Source organism: Salpingoeca rosetta (genome assembly GCF_000188695.1).
Source record: "Salpingoeca rosetta unplaced genomic scaffold supercont1.24, whole genome shotgun sequence".
Classification (NCBI taxonomy): Eukaryota; class Choanoflagellata; order Craspedida; family Salpingoecidae; genus Salpingoeca; species Salpingoeca rosetta.
The window spans coordinates 47,157-60,391 of NW_004754910.1; the positions used below are offsets into that span (position 1 = coordinate 47,157).

The following is a 13,235-nucleotide window of genomic DNA, read 5'->3' on the forward strand; positions in this document are numbered from 1 at the left end:
TTTAAGATTTATGATAGATGGAGATGGTGACGTGATGGCGAGGAGAGAAGGTGGACATACTTGTAGACAGATGGGCATGTCAAATACAAAAAGAGAGAAAAAAAAAAATAAAGACACACACACACACACACACACACACACACACACACACACACACACACACACACACACACACACACACACACACACACACACACAGACACACACAGACACACACACACACACACACAGGCAGACAGAGGCACACACACACGCACACACACACAGGCACACACACAGACACACACAGACACACACAGACACACACACACAGACACACACAGGCACACACAGAGAGACACACACACACACAGACACACACAGGCACACACACATATAGACTTCCCCCCTCTCTCCCTCCCTCCATCAGGCTCACTCGTCAATGTCGCCGAGGCCGAGCTTGGCAAAGCAGCCCTGCATCCATGAGCAGGACCTGTCCATGGCCTCTGCATTTGTGAGGGACATGGTGTTGGCCGACGAGATGGATGGATGGATGGATCGCACGGGAACGCAGTGCGTGTGTGTGTGTGTGTGTGTGTTGTGGTCTCAGCCGTGGTTGATGCGAGGAAGGACGGTTGGTTGATGAGTGACCAGCGAGCGGCGAGCGGCGAGCGGCGAGCGGCGAGCAATGCAGTGGCGTGTGGGCGTTGGTCGTGTTTGTGGTCCTGCGTGTGTGTGTTGGGTTGTTTTGCCTCTTGCTCCTCTCTCCTCCCAAAATAACACACACAAGCAACAACAACGAAGATGAGCGCGGGTGTGACGGCGTATGTGGTCATCGTGAGCGTGTACCTGCTCTCGTACCTGCTCTTCGGCTCCATCCCACCCACAGGTCAGCTCAGCGAGCGCACGTGCGTGTGTACGTGTGTATGTGTATGTGTGACTGCATGTCTGTGTCTGTGTTGCTCATCGCGCATGTCGTGCCGATGAGAAGGTGTTCGGTGTGTGCGATGACGACGATCGACAACAGCCATCATGTTTCACTGACATGTGTTGCTGCACCATGACCTTGATGGTGATTGCACGTGCAGGGGTGTTGATTGCAATTGCCGGGGTTGTGGGCGTGTGCGGCGCGAGCTACCTGGGGTTCATGCCGCGCACGGTGTCCAGCTATGCTGCGTGGTTCCTGCGCCTGCCCCAGGACCTCTACTATGACCTGATGTCCAAGCGCCCGTTCAACTTCAACCGGGTGGCCAAGACTGTCGTGGTTGGCCGCGTTCCCCGCACCACGGACGACATTCAAACGCTCATTCAGGTTTGACTGCAGCATTGCCTGTGCTATGTGTATTTGTACGTGTTGTGTATGTATTTGTATGTGTGCTGTGTGTACGTGTTGTGTGTGTTGTGTGTGTGTGTGTGTGTACGTGTTGTGTGTTGTGTGTGTATTGTATGTGCGCGTGTGTGTGTGTGTGTGTGTGTGTGTGTGTGTGTGTGTGTGTGTGTGTGTGTGTGTGTGTTTGTGTCTGTGTGCGTGCACGTGAACTTTCCCTCCTTTGTATCGACCACACACTCACACACTCACACACACACACTCACACGCACACACCTGCGTCTCTCCCCTCTGTTACAGCAAGAGCAAGTGCGGGCTGTGATTGACATGACGGAGCCCTGGGAGCAGCGTGTGGAGACCGATGCCATCACGCGTATGGGCCTGGAGCGCATTAACCTGCCCACCCCAGACTACGGTGCCCCGACATTTGAAGACCTCAACACCGCCATCGACTTTATCCGACGCCACGCCCAACTAAAGTGCGTTGTAATGTGCGTGCGTGTGTGCGTGTGTGTGTATGTATGTGTGTCTGTGTGCGTGTGTGAGCGCATGTGTCTGTGTCTGTCTGCGTGCCTCGCTCTCTCTCCCCCTCTCCCTCACTCTCCCCTCTCCCTCACACACACACACACACACACACACACACACACACACACACACACACACACACACACACACACACACACACACACACACACACACACACACACACACACACACACACACACATCCTCTCTCTCCGTGCGCCTGCAGCAACACGGTGTATGTGCACTGCAACGGGGGCAAAGGGCGTGCGGCCACGGTGGCGGCTGCGTGGCTCATGTACCGGGAGAGCATTGCGCCACAGGACGCCCTCAAGCTGCTGCGCACCAAGCGTAAAGTCACCAAACTCGACCGCCTCGGTGGCATTCTGCCCGTGTGGAAACTCCTCCACCGCTTCCACGCAGCCATCCTCGACTCAAAGGCCAGGCTATGACGCGCCTTTTTCCTTTGGTGTGTGTGTGTGTGTGTGTGTGTGTGTGTGTGTGTGTGTGTGTGTGTGTGTGTGCCTGAGCGCGCTGTACACCTCTCCTCGAATGCGTTCGTCGTATTTGTGGGCTTGTTCGATGGTTTTGACGCTTGCATCTTTGCTTTTGCATCTTCGCTGTTGGTTGTGCAATCTGTATTTCTGGCAACACTACATATATTGTAACGAGTACGAACGAGTCTATCCTCGATCGAGCAGCAAACGGGTCAGCATCCACGCAGACGCGCGCGCACGTAGGAACATGCATTCACATACACATAGCCAATCCACACTCATCAAGCCATACATAATCCATGCCCACACATACACATACATCATGGTCAGCACACACACACACATACACATACATCATGGTCAGCACACACAACACACACACACACACACACATCAAATACACACACACACACACACACACACAAACATCAACAAACACCAAACGCCGCCACGTCAAACCACGGCAAGCATCCACTCGTGAACGGCCGAGTCAGCGTGGTCATCAAGGTGCAGCACACGGCCGCCGTTGTCATCATGATCATCATCATGATCATCGTCATCGTCATCCTCGTCTTCATCACAGGTGCCAATGTAGCTGGTGTTGCAGCTGCTGTCTGGGCTGGCCTCTGCACTGCTGCCGGCCACCAGTGCGTGGTGGTGACACTCCGTCCCCGCGCTGCGCAGTTTCCTCATGCGTCGTCGTCGGCGTCGTCGTCGTGTGCGCCGCTTCTTCCACAGCAGCTTGAGCTCCGTGTACGCAATCAGGCCAGCAGCGGCAATGAGGAAGAACACCCACGTGATGCCCTCGGGCGTGCGCGCGCCAACAAACACTTGTAGGCCCGGCACATACACCAGGATGAGCATGATGCAGACGGCGACGATGGCGCCGTACACCGCCACGATGTTGTTCAGCGGGTTGGTGCGGAAGATGGACACGCGCCCAGACTTGATCACCCACAGGTGCACTGCCTGTCCCAGGATGAGCGTCATGTACCACGCAGCCGTCGCCTGCCCGGCAATCTCCTCCTGCTGCGCGGGCGTGAAGCAGCGGCCGTCCGACAGGCACAGCGGGTCTGGGTTGGCGCGGAAGTGGTTGTCGCCCTTCAGAAACACGTCGCCAAGCGTGAGCCCGTGGGAGGAGAACACGTGCACATATGCGAGGAAGCAGGCAACCATCTCAATGCCGCCGGCAATGAGGTACGAGTACGTGAGCAGCTCCCTGTTGACCATCTTCTTCTTCTTCGAGCGTGGGCGCCGCTTCATGATGCCGGGCTCGGCCGGCTCGTACGCGAGCGAGATGCCAGCCGCCATCTCCGTGCCCAGGTCGATGCTCAGGATCTGCAGCGACGTGAGGCCAATGGGCAGGCCGAGGGCAAGGTTCATGAGGACGGGCACAATCTCGGGCATGAGGTGGGTGAGGAGGTAGCGGATGGTCTTGCGCAGGTTGTCCATGATGAGCCGGCCCTGTTCAACGCCCAGCACAATGGATGCAAAGTTGTCGTCCATCAGGAGGGTGTCGGCCGCCTCCTTTGCCACGGCGTTGCCCTTGATGCCCATCGCAATGCCAATGTCAGCCTGCTTCAGCGCGGGTGCGTCGTTCACGCCGTCGCCAGTCACAGCAACAATCTCCCCAAACCGCTGGCACGCCTCCACAATCGTCAGCTTCTGCTGCGGGGTTGCGCGTGCAAACACGGCGCCGGGCAGCGACAGCACGCGTCGCCAGTGGTCGTCCGTGAACTTGTCGACAGAGTGGCTCATGTACACGCCGGGCTGGAACTCCCCCGGGATGGGGTCCGCTGCAGGGTGGTGGGCGACCGCGTTGAGGTGGTGCTCGTCCTCATCGTCAATATCACCGCCGTTGGTGCTGGTGAGGATGCCAACTTCCCTGGCAATGGCCGCCGCCGTGAGGGCGTGATCGCCAGTCACCATGTACACCTTGATGCCTGCCGTGCGGCACGCAGCCACCGCCCTGTCCACGTTGGGCCGGGGTGGGTCCGCCAGCGCACACAGACCAAGCAGCACGTATCCCTCCAGTGGTGCGTTGTCCTCTGTCAGCTCCGTGTCATCCTCACCATCGTCGTCATCATCATCGTGCGTCATGCGTGGGACGAGGCGCGCACACAGACCAATGACGCGCCAGCTCTTGCCACCAAACCGCTCCAGGGCGGCGGTGAACTCGCGCTCAAAGTCGGCGTTGATGGGGATGACCTCGCCGTTCATCATGTACGAATCACACTTGGACAGCACAATCTCGGGCGCGCCCTTGAGCATCGCAACGTCCATGTCGCTCGTCGCCGTGATGGCGGGCGTCGTCGTGGCAGTGGCGGTCGAGTCCTGCGTGGTGTCAGTCGTAGCACCAGCAGTAGCAGTAGCAGTGGAGCCGCCTGTGTTGCTGCTGCTGCTGTTGTTGTTGTTGTTGTTGTTGTTGTTGTCGTGTGCGAGCACGTTGGCTGCGGCGCGGACACGCGGGTCGGTGGGCCGGCCAATGACCAGCTGCCACTTATTGCGCGAGTTGAAGGGTATCTCGCCCACGATGTCAAACTGCTTGCGGCGCAGGTCCGTGTGGTAGTGCCGGTCTGTGAGCTGCAGCAGGGCGGCGTCTGAGGGATTGCCGATGTACTCGCTCTCGTCAGACACGCTCTTGGTCATCTGGCGCGTGGCGTGGTTGCACACGCACGCAACCGTGCTCAGCCAGTGCAGGGTGGTGGTGTCGTTGTGTGCAGTGGGGAAGGCGGCGGTGAGGTTGTGGCTGCCGAGGTCCGTGTACACAACGCGGTTGCTCCACAGCGCGCGCGCGGACATCCTGTTCTGGGTGATGGTGCCTGTTTTGTCCGAGGCGATGACAGAGGCGGAGCCAAGCGTCTCCACCACGGCCAGCCGCTTGACAAACATGTTGTTGGCTGCCATGCGACGCGCGGTGATGGTGAGGAGGGAGGTGACCGTGGCGGGCAGGCCCTGGGGCACGTTGGCGACAATGACGATGAGGAAGCCGTTGATGAAGATGTAGAGGGCGTTGTCGCCCTTCTGCCGGCCGACGCCAATGGCAAAGAACACCGCAGCCATGCTGATGGCCAGTACCGCCACGAACCGCACAAACGACGTCACCTCCCGCCCGAGCCGCGTGTCTGTGGAGCCAGCGGCTGCTGTTGCCGATGCAATCTTGCCAATCATGGTGTTGTCGCCCGTCCGCACCACCACGGCCGTGGCAGAGCCCTGCAGGCACTGGGAGCCCGAGAAGCCAAGGCAGGTTGCCTCGTGGGCGGCCGTGCCGGGGGTGGCAGCCTCAACCGTGCCGACAATCGGGGTGGACTCGCCCGTGAGGGAGGAGCACTCCACGCGCAGGGCGCTGCAGTGAAGGATGCGAACGTCCGCAGGCACGATGTCGCCCTCCTTGAAGACGATGATGTCGCCGACAACCAGGTGCGCTGCCTCCACCTCCATCTGGGCACCGTCACGCACGACGAGCGCCTTGGGCGGGGAGAGGTCTGCAAACAGCGACATGAGGTTGGATGTCTTGCGTTCCTGCAAGAACGACATGAAGCTGGTGACAAGCACGACCGCAAACAGGATGACGCCGAGCCAGAGGTTGAGCGGCTCCGTGGTGTCGAGGCCGTACGCGACCCAGCTGAGGATGGCGGCGGCAAGCAGCATGAGCATAAACGGGTCCAGCAGCTGCCGCAAGAAGATGACCCACTGCGGCGTGCGCTTGGGCGGCGTGAGGACGTTGGGGCCATCCTCCTCAAGACGGTGCTGCGCCTCCTCTGTGCTCAGGCCCTGGGCACTCTTCAATGCACCGTCCTCGGAAACAACGATGCGGCTCTTGGGGAAGGAGTCTGCCACGTCGCGTATCGACTGCACATGCTCGTTGCCGGCTGTCGCTTGCTCTTCAGCGCCCTTGTTGTTGTGGCTGTTGTGGTTGTTGGTGGTGGTGGCCGGCCCGTGGCCTGCCTCCTCAAGCTTCTTGTGTTTTGTCTGTGGGATGAGGGTTGGATGGTGTGGGAACATGGGGGGGGGTTGCAATGATGCAAAGACGCAAAGATATGGTGGTGAGCAGGACTTCCTCTGTATGTGTATGTGTGTGTGTGTGTGTGTGTGTGTGTGTGTGTGTGTGTGTGTGTGTGTGTGTGTGTGTGTGTGTGTGGGAGGGACACCACGGGCAGGTGACACAGCAACAAGAGGTGCCGTGTCATACAATACATCACAGCAGCAGGTGAGCACACCACTCACGACGCACCTGCAGCGCAGACGTTGCTGCGGGTGGCATGGTGGGGTTGGTGCGTTGAGTCCACGATGATGGGAGAGGCAAGGAAAATGCGTTGTGGTGGCAGAGCGTGAGCACATGAATCAAACGGAGAGATGGGGGAGAGAGAGGGAGAGACAAAGCAAGCGCCGTACATGCGCGCCTTTCTCACACACAAGCACTCAGGCATGTGCAGGGAGGGAGACAACCGCGCATTCATTCTCCCCACACGCATGCTCGCAAAGCATCAGCACCTGTGGCGTGGGAAGAGGACGAGAGCAAACTGGCAGCACATCAGCATGCACGTGGCCGCAACGGCAGTGTGTGTGTGTGTGTGTGTTTATGTGTTTATGTGAGTGTGTGTGTGTGTGTGTGTGTTTATGTGAGTGTGTGTGCGTGTGTGTGATTGTGGTGACAGATGGCGTTCCCAGCGCGCTTAGCACAGCAGCGGCGCTTGCTTTGCAGCCATGATCACCATGATCATTGCTGGATTTTCCGCTTGCACACGCCTGAAGCGTCAGCAGAAGCAGACCGACATGCTGTCATGCTTTAAGCACAACAACGTCATGTCATGTGTGTGTGTGTGTGTGTGCTGATGTGACACACACGCGCCAGGGCGCTGATGCTCACCCACGTCAGTGCATGCCATGTGGGTGCTGACGCTCGCCGCAAACGCGCTTGGTGTGGCGTGGTGGTGGTGTCCGCCAAAAAAAAAAACCAACAACAATGAACGACATCACAAATTATTGAAGTCAGTTGTATTCTCCCATCGAATCAGTTGACACAATACGGACAATCAATTACAGGAAGCGGACTTGTCCGAATTCCGTTGCGTTGGGGCCTGCGCAAAACTTGTGGCTTTTTCGGTTCTTGCTTCACTGCTTGTGCGTTTTTTTGTTTGGGTTGGCTGGATTGATTGCACCAGAGCCAGCCAGCCAGTACAGACCTCGCTCGCTCACTTCACTTACCAACCGCGAACACATTGCCAGGCTTGCTTGCCATCGTGGCCGATCCTGCACTCTGTGACAGCTAAACAAGCACAAGGTGAGCGTGAGGGTCCTCGTGCGGTGGCAGCAGCACAATCTGTCAAGGGAGAGGGAGAGAGGGGAGAGGGAACAAAGCCCTCTCTGTTCTCTCTTCCAGCCGCGGCGCGCGCGAAAACCGTTCGGCATCGCCAATCACCACACTCTCACGACTGTTACTTTTCACATATGTGACAAGTGATCAATCGGGCGTCTTGCACCACACACACACACACGCACACACACACGCACACACACACACGCACACACTGGCTGTTCTTGACTCTCAGCCTGCGTGAGTGCGCGGTCAGTTGGTTGCGCTTGGTGTACGGCAGGTTCATTTTTTCGTACGCTGCTTTCGTTCTCAACACCGCGCCACACACGCGATCACTTCCGACGACCGCTCTCACTTTCCTCGTGCTCTCACCTTCCACGCCTTGCTCTCTCGTGGCCTTGCTTCTTGTTTGGTTGTTTGGCTGGCGTGTGTTCTTGCTCTGCCGCATTTTTCCAGTTCCTTCCCCCGACTCCCCTGCCTGCCACGGCCCATTGTCCTAGCCACACCAAACCGCAGTCCGACCGCCATGTCTGCGCCCCGCTCAAGAAGTGACTCGCGGAGCAAGACGCCGCCGCCCATCGACCTCATCCAGCCGCGCCGCCGCTCCCTCAGCGTCAGCAGCACAGATGAAGAAACAATTGCCCGCCGCAAGCGTGAGCAGTCCATCAAGTTTGACTTCCTCGACGCCCTCGAGGATGTCACGGAGGAGAACATGAAGGCCATTCGTGACCTCTTCAACCGCCACCTCCACTGCACCCTGGCCAAGGATGTCACCGTGGCCACAGACCGCGACTACTACGTCGCGCTCTCCTACACCGTCCGTGACCACGTCATGGTCAGTCAGTGCGTGCGTGCGTGCGTGCGTGTGTGTGTGTGTGTGTGTGTGTGTGTGTGTGTGTGTGTGTGTGTGTGTGTGTGTGTGTTCGGTGGGGTAGTGGGTGAGCAGGGGAGGGCAAGGAGAATACACGTGCTTTTGTTCGCACACACGCACATATATGCAGCATCCAGACCCTCCTTTTTCTGGTTCTGCACGCACTCTTGCCCCTCTTCACCGATGCTCGCTAACGTTTCCTTACTCTCTCCCCTACCACTCTATTCTGTTTCCAATCTCCCTCTCCTTGCCACCACCACCACCACCACCATCGCCACGATGATGGCAGGCTGGGTGGTACAAGACGCAGAAGGAGTATTACCGCAAGGACCCGAAGCGCGTGTACTATCTGTCGATGGAGTTCTACATGGGCCGCTCGCTGACCAACACCATGATCAACCTCGGCCTGCGCTCCCTCTGCAAGAAGAGCCTGTACGAGATGGGCCTCAACATGGAGGATCTCGAGGAAATCGAGGTGCGAGTAGCGGGTTGGCGAGCAACGGGGGTGGGGGTGTATGGACAAGAGACAGTTGTGGTGTAGGTGGTGTAGGTGGGTGGAAGAGAGATCGTTGAGATTGTACCGGCACACACACGCACGCACGCACACACACACACACACACACACACACACACACACACACACACACACACACACACACACACGCACATGCGCACAACAATGCCCCACTGATCACCACCACCTCCCCCTCATCCAACCCCTTAACACCCCCCACCCCTTCTCAACCAGATGGATGCTGGTCTCGGCAACGGTGGACTTGGCCGCCTTGCTGCGTGCTTCCTGGACTCGATGGCCACCCTCTCGCTGCCGGCGTACGGATACGGCCTGCGCTACGAGTACGGCATCTTTGAGCAGAAGATCAAGGACGGGTTCCAGCAGGAGGTGCCGGACGACTGGCTCAAGTTTGGCAACCCCTGGGAGGTGCCGCGCCCCGAGTACATCATCAAGATCAAGTTTGGCGGCGACGTCAAGTGGCTTGACGACGGGAAGTTCAGCTGGGAGGACGCAAACGTTGTGCTCGCTGTGCCATACGACACGCCCATCCCAGGCTACCGCAACAACACCGTCAACACCCTTCGCCTCTGGTGTGCTCGCTCTCCAAACAGGTAAACGCGACGTCATGGGTGATGGCGAATAGGGGGGGGGGGCGTTGCTTGATTGGCGTGCGTGTGTGTGTACGTTGCTGTGTGTGTGTGTGTGTGTGTGTGTGTGTGTGTGTGTGTGCGTGTGTTGCTCGTGTGTGAATGTACGATGCTGTGTGTGTATGTTTGCAGTCGTGCTTGCAAGCACTTGTGTGCGCATGCATGCAACAAAACCTGCGCATTTGCCTCCTCCCGTCACGCCTTCCCCCCTTCCTCCCTCTGCCCACCTCTGCCCTTCTTCAGCTTTGACCTGTCGTACTTCAACCACGGCAACTACATCAAGGCCGTCCTGGACCGCAACGCCGCAGAGAACATCACCCGCGTCCTCTACCCGAACGACAACTTCTTTGAGGGCAAGGAGCTCAGGCTCAAGCAGGTGTGTGTGTGTGCGTGCGTGTGTGTGTGTGTGTGCGCGCGCGTGTGTGTGTGTCCGGTTTGCAGTGCGATTATATTCTTTGCTGTGATTCATCCTGATTTGGTGTCTTCGCTGTCGACAACCTTGACACTGAATCCCCACCCCACTCCCTCTCCTCCAACCATCTCCACACCATGCACCATCGCTTACTCACCACATCCCCCCGGGGTGTATGGCGACAGGAGTACTTCCTCGTCTCTGCGACGCTGCAGGACATTATCCGCCGCTACAAGCACGTGCGCACGAGCGTGCGGACAAAAGGGCCGCTTGAGCGCACAAGCTTCGAGGACTTCCCACGCAAGGTGGGGTGGGGGGGGGGCAAGTGATGGGGACTGAGGGTTGAGCAGTTGTTGATGAGTATTGCTGTTTAATGCCGTTGGCAGTGCAAGTGCGTGTGCGTCTCGTTGATCAGAATGGCATGAGGCACACGCCATCGAATCAGCATGCAAACGCGCGCGCATGTATTCTCATGCACTTGCGTTGTCGCATACACACACACGCATACCTCTCAACCGCGACCACAACCACTACCACTCATACCAACACAACCACCATCACTGTCATCATCACCAGGCGGCGATCCAGCTGAACGACACGCACCCTGCGCTGGCCATCCCCGAGTTGATGCGGCTGCTCATTGACCACGAGAAGCTTGGCTGGGACGAGGCCTGGGACATCTGCACCCGCACCTTCTCCTACACCAACCACACCATCCTGCCCGAGGCCCTCGAGCGCTGGAGCGTCGCCCTGCTCGAGCGCCTCCTGCCCCGCCACCTGGTGCGTGTGTGTGCGTATGTGTGTTGTGTTGTGTGTGTGTGTGTGTGTGTTGTGTGTGTGTGTGTGTGTTGTGTGTGTGTGTGTGTGTGTTGTGTGTGTGTGTGTGTGTTTCTGTCTGTGCCTGCGTTGCATTGACATGAGATGCCCTCTGACCTCGTCTTGCCTTCCGTGCTCATCCCCTCTAACCCTCCTTTCCCCTGCATGCCTCCGCTCCCCACCCTCAAACACCATCCAAACCTGTGCAGATGATCATCTACGAGATTAACCGGCGGCACCTGGATCACGTCATCACGCTGTTCCCCGGCGACCTCGACCGCCGCACCCGCATGTCGCTCATCGAGCACGGCTCGGAGAAGGTCGTCAACATGGCCCACCTCTGCCTCGTCGGCTCACACGCCATCAACGGTGAGGCGAAGGAGGACGAGGAGGGAAGAACATAGAGAGGAGCGTTGGTGAGGTTGTTTGTTGATTGGTTCGTATGTTTACGTGTGCGTGTGCGTTAATTTTGTTGCCATCCTCCCCCAGCAGGCCATTCATCTTTGCATACACCTCACCACCATCACCAACAACAAAACACACACACACACACACACACACACACACACACACACACACACACACACACACACACACACACACACACACACACACACACACACACACACACACACACACACCGCGTTCCAGGTGTCGCTGAGATTCACTCGAACATCCTGAAGCGGGAGACGTTCCGGGACTGGCACGAGCTGTGGCCGGAGAAGTTCCAGAACAAGACCAACGGCATCACCCCGCGCCGCTGGCTGCTGCAGTGCAACCCGCCGCTCTCCAACCTCATCATCGAGCACATTGGCGAGGAGTGGGTGACGGACCTGGACCAGCTCACACGACTCGAGCCCCTCACCGAGGACGAGACATTCGTGCAGGTAAAACCAATGGCGGCGCTAGTGGTGGTGGTGGTGGTGGTGGCAACTCTGTGAATTCGCTGTTGCTTCGGGCGGCAGTATGTTGAGTTGACGACACACATCAGAGAATAGTTGCCCCCCCCCCCACACGCTCACTCCTTCAACATGGTGCTTGCTACAACCCCGCCCCCTCTCTTGTACAGAACTTCATTGCTGCGAAGAAGAAGAACAAGGTGCGGGTTGCAGCAATGCTGCGTCGGGACTACGGTGTTGAGGTCAACCCAAGCTCAATGTTTGACATCCACGTCAAGCGCATCCACGAGTACAAGCGCCAGCTCCTCAACGTCCTCCACATCGTCACCCTCTACAACCGCATCAAGGTGACGCGTGTGTTGTGTTGTTGATGTTGTGTGTATGTGTGTGTGTATTCATGCAAACAACTTGCATTCATCCAATGAAGGCTCCTCACCAACAACCAAACGCCGCCACCACATCTTCATCATCACCACCACGATTAGGACAACCCGCGTGGGGACTTTACTGCGCGGACGGTGATCATTGGCGGAAAGGCGGCGCCCGGGTACTACAACGCCAAGATGATCATCAAGCTCATCACCTCCGTTGCAGATGTCGTCAACACGGATCCAGACGTGTGCGGGCGGCTCAAGGTCATCTTCCTCGAGAACTACCGCGTGTCGCTCGCAGAGAAGATCATCCCGGCGTGCGACCTCTCCCAGCAGATTTCGCTCGCGGGCACGGAGGCGTCGGGGACCGGCAACATGAAGTTTATGATCAACGGAGCCCTGACGATTGGCACGCTGGACGGCGCGAATGTGGAGATGCACGAGCGCGTTGGCGACGACAACATCTACATCTTCGGCATGCGCGTCAACGAGGTCGAGGAGCTCAAGGCCGCAGGGTAAGCCAGGACGGTCGTGTGGGGGATGTGTGTGTATGTATGTGGTTCTGTGTGTGTGTGAGGGAATGTGTGTGTGTGTGTGTGTGTGTGTGTGTGTGTGTGTGTGTGTGAGGGAATGTGGGGGGGATGTGTGCGTTTTTGTGTGTGTCTGTGTGTGTGTGCCTGTCTGTGGTTCTGTGCGTTTCTGTGAAAGTATGCGGGTTTGGTGCTTAAAGACGCCATGCTCGACTCCCGTGCACTCACCTCCCTTGGCGCTCCATCCCCCCCCCCAACCAATTCTCAATTGGATGTTTACAGCACGTACAACCCGCTGGACTACTACAACGCCAATCCCGAGCTGCGGCGGGCCATTGACATGATCCACGGCGGATACTTCTCCCCAGACTCAAAGGGCAGGTGCGCACCCAAGACCACAGGCCGTGCTGCTCTATGCCATACCTCTGTCTCTCTCTCTGTGTGTCTCTCTCTCTGTGTCTCTCTCTCTCTCTGTGTCTCTCTCTCTCTGTGTCTCTCTCTCTCTCTCTCTGTCTGTCTCTCTCTCTCTGTCTC

General features: G+C 57.8%; 3 protein-coding genes across 3 annotated transcripts in view; 2 read left to right on the forward strand and 1 right to left on the reverse strand.

Moving 5' to 3' along the window:
* Window positions 1-783: 783 nt before the first annotated feature.
* Window positions 784-2,279, forward strand: PTSG_08529 (uncharacterized protein; the record flags this gene model as incomplete). Its single annotated transcript, XM_004990263.1, has 4 exons — window positions 784-868; window positions 1,068-1,291; window positions 1,607-1,785; window positions 2,057-2,279. The coding sequence occupies 4 exons, from the start codon at window positions 784-786 to the stop codon at window positions 2,277-2,279; spliced, it is 711 nt and encodes a 236-aa protein (XP_004990320.1).
* Window positions 2,280-2,720: 441 nt separating this feature from the next.
* PTSG_08530 (sodium/potassium-transporting ATPase subunit alpha) lies at window positions 2,721-6,329 on the reverse strand (the record flags this gene model as incomplete). Its single annotated transcript, XM_004990264.1, has 2 exons — window positions 2,721-4,658; window positions 4,770-6,329. 2 exons carry the CDS (start codon window positions 6,327-6,329, stop codon window positions 2,778-2,780), a joined length of 3,441 nt encoding a protein of 1,146 aa, XP_004990321.1. The 3' UTR covers window positions 2,721-2,777.
* A 1,600-nt stretch (window positions 6,330-7,929) lies between these two features.
* The window catches only part of PTSG_08531 (glycogen phosphorylase), a 6,637-nt gene continuing 1,331 nt past the window's right edge, over window positions 7,930-13,235 (forward strand). The window contains exons 1-11 of the mRNA XM_004990265.1: window positions 7,930-8,476; window positions 8,802-8,987; window positions 9,261-9,637; window positions 9,917-10,049; window positions 10,271-10,390; window positions 10,662-10,865; window positions 11,111-11,270; window positions 11,553-11,788; window positions 11,971-12,147; window positions 12,286-12,686; window positions 12,984-13,082. Coding sequence (XP_004990322.1) covers window positions 8,168-8,476; window positions 8,802-8,987; window positions 9,261-9,637; window positions 9,917-10,049; window positions 10,271-10,390; window positions 10,662-10,865; window positions 11,111-11,270; window positions 11,553-11,788; window positions 11,971-12,147; window positions 12,286-12,686; window positions 12,984-13,082 — 2,402 coding nt within the window. The 5' untranslated portion in view covers window positions 7,930-8,167. The remainder of the gene's footprint in view (window positions 8,477-8,801; window positions 8,988-9,260; window positions 9,638-9,916; window positions 10,050-10,270; window positions 10,391-10,661; window positions 10,866-11,110; window positions 11,271-11,552; window positions 11,789-11,970; window positions 12,148-12,285; window positions 12,687-12,983; window positions 13,083-13,235) is intronic.